General features: G+C 38.9%; 1 protein-coding gene across 5 annotated transcripts in view; it reads right to left on the reverse strand.

Annotated features, from left to right (window-relative positions):
• Window positions 1–14,154, reverse strand: part of dlg5a (discs, large homolog 5a (Drosophila)) — a 71,352-nt gene extending 57,198 nt beyond the window's left edge. For all 5 annotated transcript variants that reach the window (XR_008806812.1, XM_056248107.1, XM_056248108.1 and 2 more), the window contains exon 1: window positions 13,400–14,154. Coding sequence is in view for 4 of the 5 variants with exons in the window: in XM_056248107.1 (XP_056104082.1) it covers window positions 13,400–13,697 (298 nt within the window). In the remaining variant the exon portion in view is untranslated. The remainder of the gene's footprint in view (window positions 1–13,399) is intronic.
• Between the last annotated feature and the right edge of the window lie 4,566 nt (window positions 14,155–18,720).

Raw genomic sequence — 18,720 nt, forward strand, 5'->3', positions numbered from 1 at the left:
GTTACGACTTAAAGTAACACCAGGTAACTTTTCAACCTTCATAATATATTTCCAAGTCTCTTGTGATGGTACATCGACTTGCAATAGGTTGAATGACACGTCTGCCATAGCCTGACGTGGTCTGTAGCGTTTTTAATCGTACTTTTAAACTTCGGGTTTCGGGTAGTAACCGGCGAACAAAGAGAACTACAAAATTCGACTGCTTTACGGCATATACGTCACTTCCACCACCATCCCCACTTACTTAAAATCGGACGTGCGAGCCAAATGTTATAGTCATGGCCGAAGCAGCACAAAAAAACAAGAAAGCAAAGGTTTTATCGGAGCAAAGCAAAAAGAGAAAAAGAGAAAGTGATCGCGTTAAAGGCAGAACGAGAATTAACATTGGGCCAGCATTTTCTCGCTGGCGTGAGCTGAAGGAGGAGGAGGGGTGCCCGACCGATGCGGACTTGGCAAAAAAAAAAAAAAAAAAAATCAAATGAAAGCCTATGTCTAAACGGCGTGCGCAAGTTTGGTAGGGGCTACATTCTTGCAAGTAAATATATAAGATGTACCAAATCATATTTTAGGATACCTACCTAACATGTCTGTGATATTTGTTTATTTGTCTTGCCTCAAGCTATAATGCAAATCGATTTGTAAAATTTGCAGATTCATTTATGGTAGCTTGATATTATAATATTGACGATATATGGTTATTATCTACCACTCAAACATTGCATTGAAGTATCATATAAATCCAGTAAAACGGTAACCAATAGACTAGGCTACTATAATGACGCTGGCTTGTAAACGTGATCATCGCGATCATTTGTCGTTAGAAAAAAATAAAACCCATGAAATTATATTCATATGACATGCTGAAATATATGCCACTGTACCTGGGATGAAGACATTTCAGACAAGACGCAAGCAGAACACCTGCATGTGACCTCCTCCTACAGTGTTCAGGGCTATCGTGGTTGTCAACAATTGCACGTGCATGTAGGATGACAGAGTTTACGACAGTAGTAGAGGTCTAGAGGACAATACTGTTTCCTAACTGTAGGGGGACCCCACCCCGAGAGCAAAAGTAACCTGGTGTTACTTTAATGAACCACTGAAACGATTTTGGAAACATTATTTTAAGGTAAAAAATCTTACTTAGTGTTGCTTTAAAGCCAGATTTACAAATTTACAGCTGACATTATTGTATATGCATTTGTAGGAGTTTCCCTTTCAGACACAAAATGTATGGGAGGATAGCATTTAAATGAATCATGCGAGGTGATTTACTAAGGTTTGTGCTAATCAACTTACTGGTATTTGCGCCACTATGTACCGCCCATTATAAGTATTGGAAATAATAATAATTGTTGAAATCTGAACAGAGAAACATTTGGCAAAGTTTGTTTGACAGATTTAAAACAATAGCAGTAGCCCTTTCCCCGTCCTCGTGCATTATGTAGGTCAGAGATGGCATGCTTTGCCCTGGGCATCCTTTCTGTTTGTTTGTTTCCCGCTCTGCACACAGTTGGTCCAACAGTTGTTTCAGGCAAGTAGACGATCAAACCCCCCCCCCCCACAACCATCACAAATACGGCATGACATGCGCTGCTATCATAAATTAAGCTGAATTTTAAATCCCGCTATATGGCAAAAAAGACCCACAGGCAGAGATTGAACATCTGAGTGTCTTCCTGAAAAAGCTGAAGGCTGAAGCTTAATAATGGATGAACGCAAGAGCATTCTTCCACAAAAACACATTTATCCTTTCGCTTTGACAGTCTAGCAGAATCTGTTTGTACCAAGATGATCTTGAGTCACAAGATCTTATTACACCATGATGATAATCTATTCAAACATTGTCTCATAGGCTACATTTTACACAGCAGCAGAATACGGTTGTCTTTTTTAGAGCGCCAAACATGGTTACGTTCACTTCACAGTCACACACAGTTCAGTAATAAACCAGTGAGTGAGTGAATACCACATTTCATAACCTCCCGCAAATCTTCACACATACACAAAGCTGATTCATTAACATTTGAAGGATGAACTTGCAATTTAGTGTATAGGCCTAAATCAACATTGTGATAATTTGTTTGGTTTTATGGAGGTTGATTTTATTGATATGTACTTGATAGTCACTAGTAGCTATGTGATTTAATGCAAAAATAAATTAACAAAAATTCGGAAAAAAAAATATTGGAGAGGGGGGGTTGGCAGATTATGGTCAGTGAAACCGAAACCGTTTTTGCAATATATTACTAAAAGTTTGCTGCTAAATCTATGTCATGTGGTGCTCACCCTCTACCAATTAAATGTAGCTATACAAATTTTAATTATTAATAATAGCATTATTGCACTTTATTTAGTTAAAATATTAAACAAAATAATTAAAAGTGTGATAATATTTAAAATATAATAGTGAGATAATAGTGCTCTAGTGAGTGTACAATTATTGTATAGTAATAGTATACTTAAATACAATGCTAATATTTAATACATTTATATATTATATATATTTACTCTGGCGGGATGCCAAGAAGTATGTATATGCACTGCCGGTTTTAGCACTCCCGAGTGAAGCGCGACAATGAATGTCACAGCTTTGCATTTTCCTCTGAAACCGGCAGATTTATTATGCATTCACATCAAATGGAAATCTGATACAGTGTTACAGTTAGTTGATCTAAAACAGTGATTGGGCTTTAACAGCTGTCAAACATGTATACGCAAATGAGAGGTCTGAACTTATTTACCCAGTGCATTTATTATTTTGGTCGAGTATGCGCACCCCTTTATAAAATATGAATATATATATATATATATATATATATATATATATATATATATATATATATATATATATATATATATACACTCACCGGCCACTTTATTAGGTACACCTGTCCAACTGCTCGTTAACACTTAATTTCTAAGCAGCCAATCACATGGCGGCAACTCAGTGCATTTAGGCATGTAGACATGGTCAAGACAATCTCCTGCAGTTCAAACCGAGCATCAGTATGGGGAAGAAAGGTGATTTGAGTGACTTTGAACGTGGCATGATTGTTGGTGCCAGAAGGGCTGGTCTGAGTATTTCAGAAACTGCTAATCTACTGGGATTTTCACGCACAACCATCTCTAGGGTTTACAGAGAATGGTCCGAAAAAAAAAAACATCCAGTGAGCGGCAGTTCTGTGGGCGGAAATGCCTTGTTGATGCCAGAGGTCAGAGGAGAATGGCCAGACTGGTTCGAGCTGATAGAAGGGCAACAGTGACTGAAATAACCACTTGTTACAACCGAGGTATGCAGCAAAGCATTTGTGAAGCCACAACACGCACAACCTTGAGGCGGATGGGCTACAACAGCAGAAGACTCCACCGGGTACCACTCATCTCCACTACAAATAGGAAAAAGAGGCTACAATTTGCAAGAGCTCACCAAAATTGAACAGTTGAAGACTGGAAAAATGTTGCCTGGTCTGATGAGTCTCGATTTCTGTTGAGACATTCAGATGTTAGAGTCAGAATTTGGAGTAAACAGAATGAGAACATGGAACCATCATGCCTTGTTACCACTGTGCAGGCTGGTGGTGGTGGTGTAATGGTGTGGGGGATGTTTTCCTGGCACACTTTAGGCCCCTTAGTGCCAATTGGGCATCGTTTAAATGCCACGGCCTACCTGAGCATTGTTTCTGACCATGTCCATCCCTTTATGGCCACCATGTACCCATCCTCTGATGGCTACTTCCACCATCTCACAAAGCTCTAATCATTTCAAATTGGTTTCTTGAACATGACAATGAGTTCACTGTACTAAAATGGCCTCCACAGTCACCAGATCTCAACCCAATAGAGCATCTTTGGGATGTGGTGGAACGGGAGATTCGCATCATGGATGTGCAGCCGACAAATCTGCGGCAACTGTGTGATGCCATCATGTCAATATGGACCAAACTCCCTGAGGAATGCTTCCAGCACCTTGTTGAATCTATGCCACGAAGAATTGAGGCAGTTCTGAAGGCAAAAGGGGGTCCAACCCGTTACTAGCATGGGGTACCTAATAAAGTGGCCGGTGAGTCTATATATGTATATATATATGTATATGCAAAGAATACAAAGAGTACATTTCTAAGAACTGTTTAACTAGGTTTTTACACGATTGTTTATGTTTTATTGACCCAAATACAGCTGTCAGCCTCAAACATTGCCTGTGTAAACAATTTCTGAAGAAAATGTGCAAAAACTGACACCATAGAGTGTTGTAGAAATGATGTGCAACAGCTACCTGCCACAACAAAGCTGCATTAACTCAAGTCTGAGTGGTTTATCCCATTTATGATACTGGGCTGGCAAAGAGGGCGTCAGAATGAGCCTGATAAATGATTCTGTTTACCCACATTTCAGCGGTCTAAATCAGCTGACTTTGGCTGTGCTCCTGCTGCAGAAGCTGCTGCCGTTTGATGAAATCTGGAGTCGCCCCAGCACAAGCTGGAAGACAGAGAGCAATGTGCCCTAGGAAAGGAGAAGACATCACATCACACAGCCTTTGTTCAGTCACTTTTACATGACGCCGCACGGCAAGGCTGTGGTACTGAGGGCAAGGTTCAGAGGAAGCAGCCAATCAAGGCTCAGAGTCCGTCATGTGACACGGCAGTGTATACAGTCGGTCTGCTAGTAATGTGCAGTGAGGAGAGAGACAAAAATCTGGACTTTCACGTATCAGGTGATGTCACACACACAGCTAAAGGGACATTCCCACTTTTGACAAGACTGTGGAAAAATCGGAGGGGATCAGAGCGGTAACCCAACACTCATTCAATACATCTCGTGAACACAAAGCACTGAAACAGAGGAACCAAAAATCAAATTTTACCACTACAAGTGCTGCATCTGATATTACTTGGCATTTGGTGGGGCTTTTTATCCAAAGCACACTACCAGCAGGAAAAGAGCCCCTGGAGTAAGTTCAGCACTCGTCTCAATGGCAGGACAGTAATAGAGCAAGATTGTGATCTCAGTAACTCTAGTTCTCGGTCACGCCTACTAGAAGCACCAGTCTCAGCGTAACGTAAGAATCTGGGCTGCCAACACCATTACGCATCTCATCACTTCACATGTCACTCCAACCACAGGCAACCTTTGTGGGTTGTGGCCAAATTCTGCTTCTCTCAGCACATCTTACAGAGATTTGTCATCTGATGGCAAAGCAAACTTTAGAGCAATTTATTTGTTCCTAAATGTTACCCTTTTTACTTAACACAAAATCATCTGTAGGAAATAAAGCCATACGAACTACAGTTCAACAGTATGGGGTGGGTACAATTTTTAAATGTTTTTGAAAATGTCTCTTATGCTTACAAAGACTGCATTTATTTAAAATAGAGGAACATTTTATTTAAATATTATTTGATATCAATTTTAGCTGTTTTCTATTTCTATAAAATGTAATTTACTCCAATGAGGGCAAATCTGAATTTTCAGCATCATTACTTCTTAAGTAGAAACTCTTTACGTCTTCAGAAATCATTCTAATATGCTGATTTGGTGCTCAAGAAACATTTCTAAGTATTATTATCAATGTTGAAAACAGTTGTGCTGCTTAAAGGGTTAGTTCACCCAAAACTGAAAACTCTGCCATCATTTACTCACCTTCATGTTATTCCAAACCCGTAAGACTTTTGTTCATCTTCGGAACACAAATGAAGATCAGATGAAATCTGAGTGCTTTCTGTCCTTCCATATAAACATTGATCAGTGGACATAAACAGAAGCTCAACCGTACTTGCTTGATGCGCGAGAACAAACCTCATTGGTTCTTGCGGAAGCTTAAGCGTGCTGCGTTACGAGAATTAACCTCATTGGTTCTCTCGCACGTCAAGCGAACATGCTTCTGTTAACCACAACTGATGTGTGAGATGATGAATATTTATTTGTGAATAAAAGCCTAAATTCAATCTGTTCATCAAATAAAGAAATTGTGCCTCTTCAGAAAATTTGGACCAAACCGCTCGATTCTATGGATTAGTTTTACGATCTCTTTATGAACTTTTTGAAGCTTCAAAGTGTTAGTTGCGTAGCTTGGTAGTTGCGTAGCAAGTCCTGATGCAATGCAAGTTTCTTTGGATAAAAGTGTCTAGCAATAAATGTAACTAAAAATATAAGCTAAATATCTAAATCTATCTTTTTAGCTATCACAGTCCAGAAACCAGAGGCATGCAGATTATAGCAGGAACTTGATCTAAAGTCTGAAGTCTTAAAAAATTCATTATTGAAGATGGTGAATGTGTTACAAAAGCATTGCTCTGATGACTGTAGCGGCAGTGCGCTAAAAGGGATGAATTTAGAAACACACCTTGTGTGTGAGAGTGAGTGAAGATTACTGTGCTGACAGTCTAACAGAACACTAAAATCCTCTCAGGCAGCCATCAGAGAAAAGTACCAAAACCAAACTAAAATTAGAAAAGAAAAACTATTGAAGAAAAATGTGCACGCTGCATCTTCGGATTCATACTTTCTTTTTATCTTAACATTCAAAGTCTAAAAAGCCCTTAAAAATCCACATCTGATTGTGTTGCAGTGACAGGTACATAATGCAGGCTTACTCTAATATAGCATCTCCCTACGGGACACATGGCCCGTTTTCAGATACCCACTGTAGTGCTGTTTCAGAACAGTCCGATCACTGCCGCTCAGACTAACCGGCATCGAGACTCATGCCATCTCAAGTCCTCCTGGGAAGATTGTCCATTCTTTTTACTGATACAAAGAAAACCTTTTAGTGCTTAAGCAACAAAATGAAGTACAAAATATACGCATTATAGCTCACAACTATCATCTAGACCGTGGCACTTCCGCAGTTCCTCTGCAATTACGCAGCTTGGGAACACTTGGAAATGGTAATGAGCTCTTTCTTGATAGCTCTGCCTCTCATGGAGAAAAAACTTGAAGACTAGGAGGCTTGTGTCCTTTTAAAGCCAGAGAGACTAGCACACATCTATGTGGTGCTGACAGTATCGTTTTGTCTCTTTTAATTCCAGCGTTAGCAATCATTCATGCGTTCTGCTGCCATTAAACGATCAGGCGCTGTTAGTGAGTGTTCACACCACAAATTGAGCTGAGATCAATACTGTTTGAGCCAATGTGAAAATGTGTGTGAGAGCATCATCAAGAGGGATATTGGATTTATCAAATAGCTTTGTGCCAGTGCCACGTTTAGTGATGACACGTTAAGCTGAACACAGACAGACGGATAGAAAGAAATCTGTCTAGATCCAAAAATAAATGAGAGCTGCAATTTTGACTAAAAGCAGTGGAGTCTCAGATGCGTTCAGTCTAGTAGTGAGGTGGATAAAAGCTGAAGCTGACATGCAGAATATAAAAGACAGAGGCTATCCTGTCCTTGAGTGTGACGTTAAGAGGCAGGGATCCTAAAAAAAAACTTCTTAGATCTGAAGTGATGGCCTTGAATCAGAGTGGCATCAGTATTAATATTTCATGGCATGAGCTGTGCTTCACAAAGTCACGAGTAGTGCACGTCTACAGACTACACTCAAAACTTCATTCACAAAACCACTTCAGTTCTGAGGGTGTTTTCACACTTTGTTCGATTGACTGGTCCGAACCAGAGTTCGATTGCTCCCCCTCCCCCCACTGGATTGTTCACACATTATATGTTTGGGTCCGAACCAGTGCGTTTGCATCATCAAGCAGCAGCTGTTTACCAGTTTCATGCATGGTAATCAAGACGCAGGACAAGGAGGCAAAATGCAAAGCGTTGTTCATCTCACTTTTATATTTTGTATTTTTAATCTTTGGTTTTGTTTTTAAAGCTTCAGCACATAACTGCACTTGTGTCTATCTGCCGCGAATGATCCTGCAAATGCTCTAAAGCACATGGTAGACAACAATAGCACCATCAATAGCACTTCACTTACACGATTCACTAGCCTACGATTGTGTTCATATTAGTACGAATGTGTTCATGATTGTGTTCGATACTCCGTGTTAACCGCGTTAAGCCGCGCACACCGATTACATCATCACTTGCCCACTGCAGCACCGTCCCCACCGTCGTTTTGATTTTTTATAGTAATAAAAATTATTTAGTTCAGTTTGAGAACAGACACTACAATTCCATACGTGTAATGGCGGGGATGTTGAAAAATATTTTAATCTGCAAAACTGTTACCCAATCATTTATTTCCAAGTTTTGAATCAAAACAGATAGTTTGAAAGAGAAGGTCAAAAACAGGACAGAAAATAGCCTATTACTTCTCAATTAGGATGTTTTTTGATAACATTATAAGTGGAGCTCAGTTCACGACCCATTCAAGAACTCTTTTTGACATACTGTCACTCTGTAACTTTCCCTGTCCCCTGCACTGATCAACTGGGATCCAAGTGGACAGCCCCCATGGTCAGTAAACAGTGCAAGCTGCTGACGGTGCAGTTTGGGGCAGTTCGTTTAAAACAAAAGGCCTGTTGTTTCTGTACTGGCCCTACATTTGACTGCATGAGGGAGTTGTCCGCTAGCCCGCTGTGGACAAGCCCTAACCCAAGTGAAACAACTGCACTGCTGCTCATTTGAAATGGGTGGCACCAGAAAGCTGCAGTGTCTCCTCCCGTCTGAGGCGGCCTATAGGTCACAGCAATAACTTCAGATCGGAAACTATAACATCAAAAATCTCTGGAATTATGCAAGCCAAACTAAATGATCAGCGATGCGTTTACAGTAATCAATGCGTTTCGGCTCAGGGAAATGTGCAAGTCTGCACTAAGGCTATTCGAATATCATCTACAACACATAAATCTCACTCTCCCCGTCCTGTTAGAGAGATTGATCGGCAACATTGATCTTTTGTCTCCCTATGTTGGTTGATTTATGAGCCTGCGTACGGGAGAGTCCTTCCATGGAGAGACATGCTGTTTGCAGTTCCTTTAGCCTGCGTGCTGAACAGTTGGAGCTGCCGCTACAATACTATCCTCTGAACCGATGCAGCCCCTCCTCCACGACTCTGAGCCCGTCTGTGTGTGTGTGTAGAGGAAGACCTGGCAATGAAAAGAGATGAAGCCCAACAGCGGCAGCTTGGGAGAATGACTTCAGAGCAGGCTGATATCAGCACAACTCATCACACATGCATACGGCAGAGTCATTTCGGGCTGTTCGGAGCCTGCAGGGGGACAAGGCTCATCTTTAGCTCTTACTAACACGGCTAAACGTAATAATCACAAGAACTGAATCACTGCACTAAAGAAAATTATGCTTTCGCAATACCTTTCAGCTCATTTATGGATTTCTTATACACGTGTGTGTGGTTGGTGTACACAAAAGCACAGAGTCAGGTGGGACTGTGCCAGCATGCACAAAGGGTGTGTGTGTGTGTGTGTGTGTGTGTGTGTGTGTGTGTGTGTGTGTGTGTGTGTGTGTGTGTGTGTGTGTGTGTGTGTGTGTGTGTGTGTGTGTGTGTGTGTGTGTGTGTGTGTGTGTGTGTGTGTGTGTGTGTGTGTGTGTGTGTGTGTGTGTGTGTGTGAGAGAGTGTGAGTAATGCTCCACAGCAGGGGCTCTCAACGAGTGGGTCGCAGATCTGTTGTGATAAGGTCATGGGCAAAATGCAAAAAATAAAATACAATTAATTAACCATAATATTTCTAATATATTAGAAGGGAGAAAACATTTCCCCAACATTTTGTTGTTAATGTCAAAAGGTTGTGCATTCAGTTAATTTGTGTTTTACACAAATTCCTGTCTGTGTCACCTGATAGAAGCCAAATTAAACAGATTCCATTGTTAAAAAAAATAAAATCATAAAACTATGATAAAATTCTTAAGTGGATTTACATTACATTTAATCATTTAGCAGCCAAAACGACTTACAAATGAGGAGAACAATAGAAGAATAGAATTTTAGAACAATAGAATTTTTATTTTCATTTCATATGAGTGTTAGATGACATCAATATGTAAAAATAGAAGAAATAAGCATGCACAATTAAATATCTAACATCAAGTGTTTAATCAAAAATACAGGAAAAACAGTAATATTGTGAAATATTATTATAAATTAAAATAACCTGTGTTTTTGAATACATCTTTATAGGTAATTTGTTTCTGTGATGGGAAAGCTGAACTTTCAGCGTCATTACTCCAGTCTTCAGTCACATGATCCTTCAGAAATCAATCTGATAGGCTGATCTGCTGCTCAAGAAACAATTCATATTATTTTCACTGTTGAATATTTCTGAGGAATCTGTGGATTCTATTTTTTCTCTGGATTCTTTAATATACAGAAAGTTTAAAAGAACAGCGCATAGCTATTTGTCATTGAAATCTTTTGGAACTAGGCCTATATATACCCTACTGTCACTTTTGATCAATTGAATGCATTCTTGCTGAATAAAATAAAACTATTAATTTATTTCAAAAAATAAATCTAGTGCGTCCCTAAACATGCTCTCATCCTCAAATCCATGAACGAAACTACACAAAATACTAGAAAACACTGACTCAAGTCGAATTTAATACAGGTTCACAATCACATGCAAGGTCAATAAACATGGTTAATTTCAGTGTTCAAAGACCAGTCTAAGGGTGCAGAGAGCATGAAATCCTCAAAACTCAATTAAGCCAACAGTAATAGCGTGAAGCACTCACTCAACAGTACAGTTACTCAGGGTAAAAATCACCATACAGTTCATATTTCCTTCCATCTACACCTTTAGTGGGATGTTTATTCCAAAAGACCCCGTAGTGGAGATTACTGGGTGGTCACGGTACCAAAATTTCAGCTGTCGGCACCAATGCCAGTCAAATTTCATGGTTCTCTGTACCAATTTCGGTTCAGTACCAGAGCAATAACCGTCGAATTAAGTAATTTAAAAAATGTTGTTCCGTTTTGTCTCATCCGTTGGAATCATCACAGTTTCTGATTCAATAATGCATTTAAATACAGTTGTCAATCCAGAAACTTTAGCAGCATGAAAAACTACATTTGTATTCAGATTCTGAATGGGTAATAAACAGAAAGCAATAGAGGAACCATTCCTTTATAATTACTACGGCTGTCAATCTCTAAAGCGCAAGCTCACTGAATTCTGCACTCTTGCAAAAAAAAAAAAAAACATTATGATAAAAAGCTGTCTTAATTGTACAATGAACCTCTTATTTACATCATGTTTACACTTTGTCAGTTAAAGGATTCACGAGGATTCGTGAGTTTTCTGTGGTGTTTAACCAAGCGGATTCTGACTAACTTACTGACTAGCACCTCTGACAGGTCGTTGTGTTCACGTGCTTAACAAATATGATTGTGATTGGCTACTGCTCAAGGTTTGTAAAAACACGCTGTAAATAGAAACATTTGACACTCGGAGAGCGCTCAAACAAACACGAACTAGAGCGTTTAAAAGCAGCGTCTATCGGTGAGTACCAAATATAATCCGGTACTACCAGTACTGCAGAACTGCTGGTACGGTACCGTCAACTTTTATAGTACCGACTGCCTAGTACTGGTACATTTGAAAACCTTAGTGGAGGTTCATGACCCCACACTCATCCTCAAGGACACGATGTACCAATAAAGATGTCAGTAAGCTCACATTACATCAACTGTATCATTACAAAATCAATCAATTACAATCATTTCAAACCATTTTTAAGACTCCATCCATTCTTACAGGTCTACGAACACAGCACATGTATGTTCAAATCGATTTGCCATGGTTCCCTGGCAAGGGTGTTTCCATGGAAACAAGTCAGCCTGTAGCCTATTCCATAGATGTGCGTCAGGGAAGCATTCGGTTTGAACAAAATTAAAATTGAAAATTATATGACCCATGTCATGAGCAGTGAAACAGAAGGACATATCCATGGGCTAATCCAGGGGAAAAATCTTTATTTCAGTTACCCATGATGCCGCTCTCTGATCATTGGTAATAGCTTGAAGACGTAGAGCATTGACTGAGAAACCCTAGTGTGATCTTTGCATGAAGGGTCAATCGATACGATAGTACTTTCATCCTCATCTGTAACACCACATTTCAACCTGCAGAATATCCCTGTTCCACCCTGGTGGTCTGCAGCCTTTATCTGGTCAATCCCAACAGTTTATCATTGACCCAACACTAAAACCATCATGCAACACCTTTGTTGTGTCATAAAACAATTACACCATTGCTCTGAAACATCCGCTGCAGAGTAAGATGTGACTTCTTCAGATACAACAGAAAGGACAACACAATCATCATTCATGCAAATGCAAAGATGCGTCTTAAAAATAAAGGTTGCAAATGAAGGTCTTCAAAGCAATGCCATAGAAGAACCATTTTGGGTTCACCAAAAAAAACCTTCAGTGAGTTGTTCTTAATAGAACGGACCCTATTTTTCTTAGTGTTAAGAACTTTTTAATTATGAAGAACCTGGAAAGGTTCCATGGATGTTAAAGGTTCTTCAAGGAACCATATGCCAAACAAAAACATGAATGTGGAATGCAAATGAACAGATAGTTTCCACGGAAATAAGTTCAATCCATTTATGTCTATCCAAAAAGAAAAAAAATCCTGTCAACTGCCTCTGTATCTCATACTCATCTAAAATAAGTCAAACATCAGTTTTACACGTGTGCCCTGATCCACATCATGAATCAAGCATGACACATTCACCTCCCAATCCCAAACTGCTATTTGTCTTGCCAGTGTGACATTGACGGGTCAATTCCAGTGCTTTACTATTGATCCAAAGATAAAAATAACTGAAACCATCCTGCAACATCATTTCATTATGTCAACTCATCACGTTGACATCCACGTCACAATAAATCAAAAACCTGACTTCTTCATCTCTGCAATGAGAAGACATTGTTACACACAAACACAAATTCTACAGCAGTCAGATCACTCACTAGTGTACTGAAAATACTCCAATTGTATTGTATTTACAACTCAACTTCTGCTAGGACTTTCACATCCACCTAGAAGAAACTAAGACCACTAGACATCTGTATTGCAACTTGCTTGATTCATGATGTGCATCAGATCGGATCACACGTCGAGTGTCCACCTCCCAGTCTGCTATCCTTCCAGCCAGAGTGCAATTCCAGAACTTTACTATTGAACCAAAGCTTAAAAAGAAGTGAAACCATTGTGCAACACCATTTCATACTTGCTTTAAAACATCTACTGCACAATAACAAAGACCATGACCTCATCATCTATGCAATGCAAAGACATGTTATATGTTGCATGCATACAGATTCTACAGGAACCAGACATCACAGTGTCTATTGAAAATAACTCCAATTGGATGTACAACTCACTGACAACTTCTGCCAAGACTTTCACGTCCACCAAACATCAGTGATGTGTATGTGATGCACATCATGAATCAAGCACGCCAGTCTGCAGTGCATCTTACCAGAGTGCTCTGCTGGTCCTCCACCGTTGGCGAAGAGGGCCGAGTACAGGTGAGGGTATGTCTTCTCCAGGGCCACACAGAGCTCCAGGAAATGGTCGCTCTGCTTGTTCATGAGCATCTTCAGGAGCTGCTCCACTTTCTCGGCGCTGGAGGAGCAGTTTTGGTCCAGCTCGAAGGTTTCCTGTTCGCTGAGGCTTCCCGATTTACTCAGCAACTCTATCAGCCGGTCCGCATCCGTGATGGACTCCAGTAAGTTCTGGTGGTACTGGTGGAGTAACTCTTTGTGCTTGGGCTCCATTGCAGTTCCTACAGTTCTCTAGCTAACTAGCTAGCTCCGTGCTATCGCCGTAGACCCAATTCCCCTCACACAAACCCGATGAATGCAGCAGCAACTTCCTCCTATCCGCTCACTTGTAGGATTTGAGCCACGGCGCCATGAGATGCGATGGCTTAATCAAGCGGGGTTTCATTACAAACAGCAGAAAGGCACAGAAGCCATGTTTGTTGCCTGAGGCTGTTGACTGCACTAAACAGCGAGACATTTCTCCCGGATCACTTACGCGAAGCAACTTCGTCTATTTTCCCCTGCGCTTCCGTGGAGAGCATGTTCATCTGCGTTTATAGTTTCTTCTTGGGCATTTATTTGGCGCTGTGCGGACTCAAGTGTGAGCAAAAGTAGCGCAACTCTTCTAGCGTTCCCTACTCAAACTGTACGCTCCGCCATGTCTCGGTATCTCAGCAGCTGCTGCCTGCTGTCAATCAACTTCCCGTGCAATGTCCATATTTGGTAAAGTGGGCGGGGATTTGTCCGAGACACACCTGGTTTTCTCCAATGGGCGTGCACTACTGTTCAAAATTTCGGGCAAAATGGGCTACACAGTTATGAAGATAATGCATCATGACATAACAAGTGCAAGGGGATTTTACGCTGGAACATGTGCTGTACAACGCAGCCTGTTTGCATATGATTTCTATTAAATGTGACTGCGCTACTTTGTGATTTTATAGTCACAATATTTAAATACATAAATACATATTTCTAAAACGGCAACTGGGTGCTATAGCCAGCCATTGGTGCTCATTGGATTGCCTACATGAGAGGTACATATCACATGAAACAACAAAAATATTCCAAGGCACTCACGTGGTTAAGCATAAAAAGACTTTAATGAACTTGGCTAAGTCATTAAAACAACACAAATATGTTTTAATGACTTTCCCAGACCAGTTAATTAAAGGCTTTTTATACGCTTAACCACATGGGTGCCTTGAAATATTTTGTTGTTTCATTTAATGTTTATATAAATAAATACATTGTGTTTTGTTTTGGAAAATGGTATGATCATAAAAGTTTGTGAATAGCACTGTAATACCATAGTCATTGCAATAGCAAGAAAACGAGTGTAAGCTAATTAAAACCATTGTATGCTAATAAAAGATCCTCTGCGTTCTTCCATATATTCAGATATTGTCTGTCATTTCTGGACATTAGGTGAACAAGTTTTATAGAAAAAGTTACTCTTTATTTTGTGTCTTTTCTTACGTTTACATAAACTACTACTACTAGAAAAGTTTATTTTTCTTATTCCACTGAAAGACTTAATTAATTCTCAATTAATTTTGATATTATAATTTTTTTTATAGAGAAAATAATACTTCTTAATTCCTTTTCAAGTATCTTGATTTAAGATTTTTTTAATCTGTAATGGAAAACAAGACAAAAATGCAGTAAATTACAATTTTCTGAGATTTATATTTCATAAACAAACCGCAACTTCACGTTCTTGATTTTTTTTTTTCTCAGTTCTGATAGTAAAAAATGATTTCTGTAATTTATCTTCTATACTGTCACTGTTTGTTTAATATCAGCCATATGAGAAGCATTACATTTCTGATTTATGACTTTGTGGAACATCCATCCATCCTTGATGCTCAAAGTTCACATTACCGTGCTGAAAGCCAGCAACAGTGGGAGCTGAAAGAGTGTTTACACATCTTCATTAGATGACCTACACCATTAGCAGCAGCTCAGAGCGCTTTATGGATGAAGAACTAAGGTTACGTGGAGTTCACATGGCTATAAGAGCTGCTGCTGGTTTTTTTGCATAATGAAAAGAAGTATCCGGTCAATTATCAGTTAGCTTATACCTCAAACATCCAATGAGAGATAAACGTGGGATTAAAACGGATTGAGTCATTTTATTGGACTACCAAGATAACAAGAAAAGGATGTTTGTCTTACACATGCAAACACGATGAACTCAGTTCTCACGGCACCTCTATGTAGCCTATTTAAGCAATTGATTTTATTTCTGCAAAGGTTATGCAAGACCAAACAGAGTGTGCAGTAACGTTTGGAGAAATCTGTAATCTTTTAAAGTCGGCACAAAATGGAAGTTGCAATAGTCTTTTCTTCTTTATTGTGACGTATATCCGTGTGAAAAAAAAAAAGGAAGGGACTTGATTTTGTACATCGGGAATTGATTGGATGAGTGACAGGTTGTCCCGCCCTTGAGCCAGTAAACACGTCATCAGAGAAGAGATGTCATTGCACGAGGGAGGGGAAGTTATTTTGATTAAAGATAATGAGCAGCAGTCCGACATATAGGTGCATGAACTGTAAAAAGCCTTCACGTGCTTGTAGAACTTAATTATAATGTGTAAAACTTGTACATTTCTGAGAGCTACTACTTGTACCATGTGGCCGCTGTACCACCTGACCACTGCAGACCGATTGGTGTATGACATCAAATTACAGCGAGAGCGATTCAAAATACGTACTTTTAGGCTATTTACGGTAATTACAACATGTTTACAATACAACAAATTACAACAATTTGATCCAATATTTGATGTTTTTAAAATGTTGTAGATTTAAGTAGCAAATGGGAATCGCTAAAATTATTCAATATATTTTGAAACAAAGGTCTTCTTAATGATTTTCAGTTTTGTTCAAGGTAATTAAAGCAACAGTTTTTCTATAATGGAAGAATATGTAAAAGTGTGGTATAGGGTAAAAGGCGCCCCTGCTGTTGGGGTGAAAGACACAATAATTAACATGATAATAAACTGCTGGCTGACGTTTCCATTTGTTGACATGACATGGTTAGATTAAAATAGTAAATATCATATATTAAGGGTGTCCACCTTAGAGATTATCACCATATTTATAATGAAACCATCATATTTAAAAATATGATATTAATCATAGCATATGGGATCTCCCTCAATGCTTTCAGAATTTTTACTTGAACAAGTATTAACTAAGACATTATTAAATACATATTATTTTAGCTACATTTGTATAAATAACGTGTGCTTTTTTCGTGTGTGTTAAAAGGCCCAATTTGCCACCTCATAAATTTATACGATTTTTAAATCATTTTATGATTTATTTTCACAGACAATCTGTTGCTCCATCAATGTTCAATAGAAACACACACACACACACACACACATATATATAAATATATATATATATATTCTGCAATCATACACTATGGGAGGAGTGAAAAGCACATTTTTCTTAGGGAAACTTTTTTCCTAACTGTTTTTTTACGAGGGCACATGAAAAAAAGAGAGAAAAAAACATTTATAGCCTAATACATGTTGCAATATTACATTAAAAACAACAACAATTGTCCATTTTGATTTTATGGTGACATCAAATGCAGCTGACAGAACTAACAGGACTCAAAGCAGGGTATGTTACTCCCATCTGAGAAACCTTGTGACACTGCAAATTGGTTGTTCTAAATTGAAGCTAAGCACTCCCACGTGAAGTAGAAATGAGTGTTGTCAAGGTTCTGATGCCACTATAATCAACAACAGCCAATTAGAGAACACATGTCTGTACACTTCTCCAGAACTGGGAATGATGTTAAAAGATTGATACAGAACATCAGCTCTTTGTTTGCATTCCGAACAATTAAAGAAAAACTCATAGAGACCGACACATAAAACAGTTGAGATTGATGTTGTAAAGACTGAAATTACTATGATGGAGTTATTTATAGTTAATTCTATCCAGGCTTCTGGGTATTTCCTGTAAATAGCATGCAGAGTGAAAACAATAAGAGATTAAGGTCTCAAATAGAGAGAGAGAGAGAGAGAGAGAGAGAGAGAGAGAGAGAGAGAGAGAGAGAGAGAGAGAGAGAGAGAGAGAGAGAGAGAGAGAGAGAGAGAGAGAGAGAGAGAGAGAGAGAGAGAGAGAGAGAGAGAGAGAGAGAGAGAGAGAGATATTAATGCGTATGAACAGATGTTTGGTTTTATCTTATCTTTTAGTGGTTAGATATAAGTTGATTGCTCTTAGTAAAGCCTCGTTTTCTGGTATTTGTAAACCCTGAATAATCAGGACAAAAGTTTTTAATTTTGAATGAATTTTCATTTAATTTATAACCTAAATGCTGAAAGACTGAAGTTTTAGGCAAGTTCGAAAAATAAATGAATAAAATAAAGTAATATTTTTTTGTTTAAAAAAGGGATAAAAGTGAAAGTCACACGATTATTTTCATGTTTTTAATAATACCATGCATTTCTTGTAATTTCTCCACCTTCAGCGTTGTATTTGAAATGGACAAGGCAAGTCTGCCCTCTATTGGTGTAAATAAGAATATAACTCCACTGTCTCGCCGCCGCAATATTTATTCTCAAATATTGAATTATTTATATCCAACCATCCGAGATATTTGCTTTAAAAACCTTTAGATTTATAAGCAAACACTATTAATCAATGGAAATTGACGTATATTATTATACAATACATAATAAGAGTCCACTTTCCACAAAATCGTTCAGGGATTGGAAATGATTTAAAAATGTCCCCGCCATCTTGCGTTCTCGATGAACTTGTCTAACTAAATAACGCTCGCGTAACTTGCCGTCCTCAGCAGTTTGCCCTTGATATGAAGAAATGAACAGGTTGTTGGACGGCATTAGATTTGAGCTGATTTGGAAGCAGTGACACTTCAGACTCGGGAGGGGGCAAAAATGATGCATGTACCCTATGATTCACACACAGTGAGCTAACCTCCTTAGCTATTTAAATCTTTGTTAAACACGGTTAATTACAAGTGACATAAATAGTAACAGGATACACGAAATATTCAGCTTTATTTGCTACTTTTTTCTTCATTAAAGGGATAGTTCACCCCAAAATGAAAATTCTGTCATCATTTACTCACCCTCAAGTTGTTCCAAACCTGTATGAATTTCTTTCTTCTGCTGAACATAAAAGATATTTTGAAGACAATGGAGATGATGGACCCCATTGACTTCCATAGTAAGGACAAAAAACAAAACTATGGAAGTCTAGTTTGGTT

This window comes from Rhinichthys klamathensis, unplaced genomic scaffold (assembly GCF_029890125.1).
Source record: "Rhinichthys klamathensis goyatoka isolate OS25496 unplaced genomic scaffold, OSU_Roscu_1.1 h1tg000053l_1, whole genome shotgun sequence".
Lineage (NCBI taxonomy): Eukaryota > Metazoa > Chordata > Actinopteri > Cypriniformes > Leuciscidae > Rhinichthys > Rhinichthys klamathensis.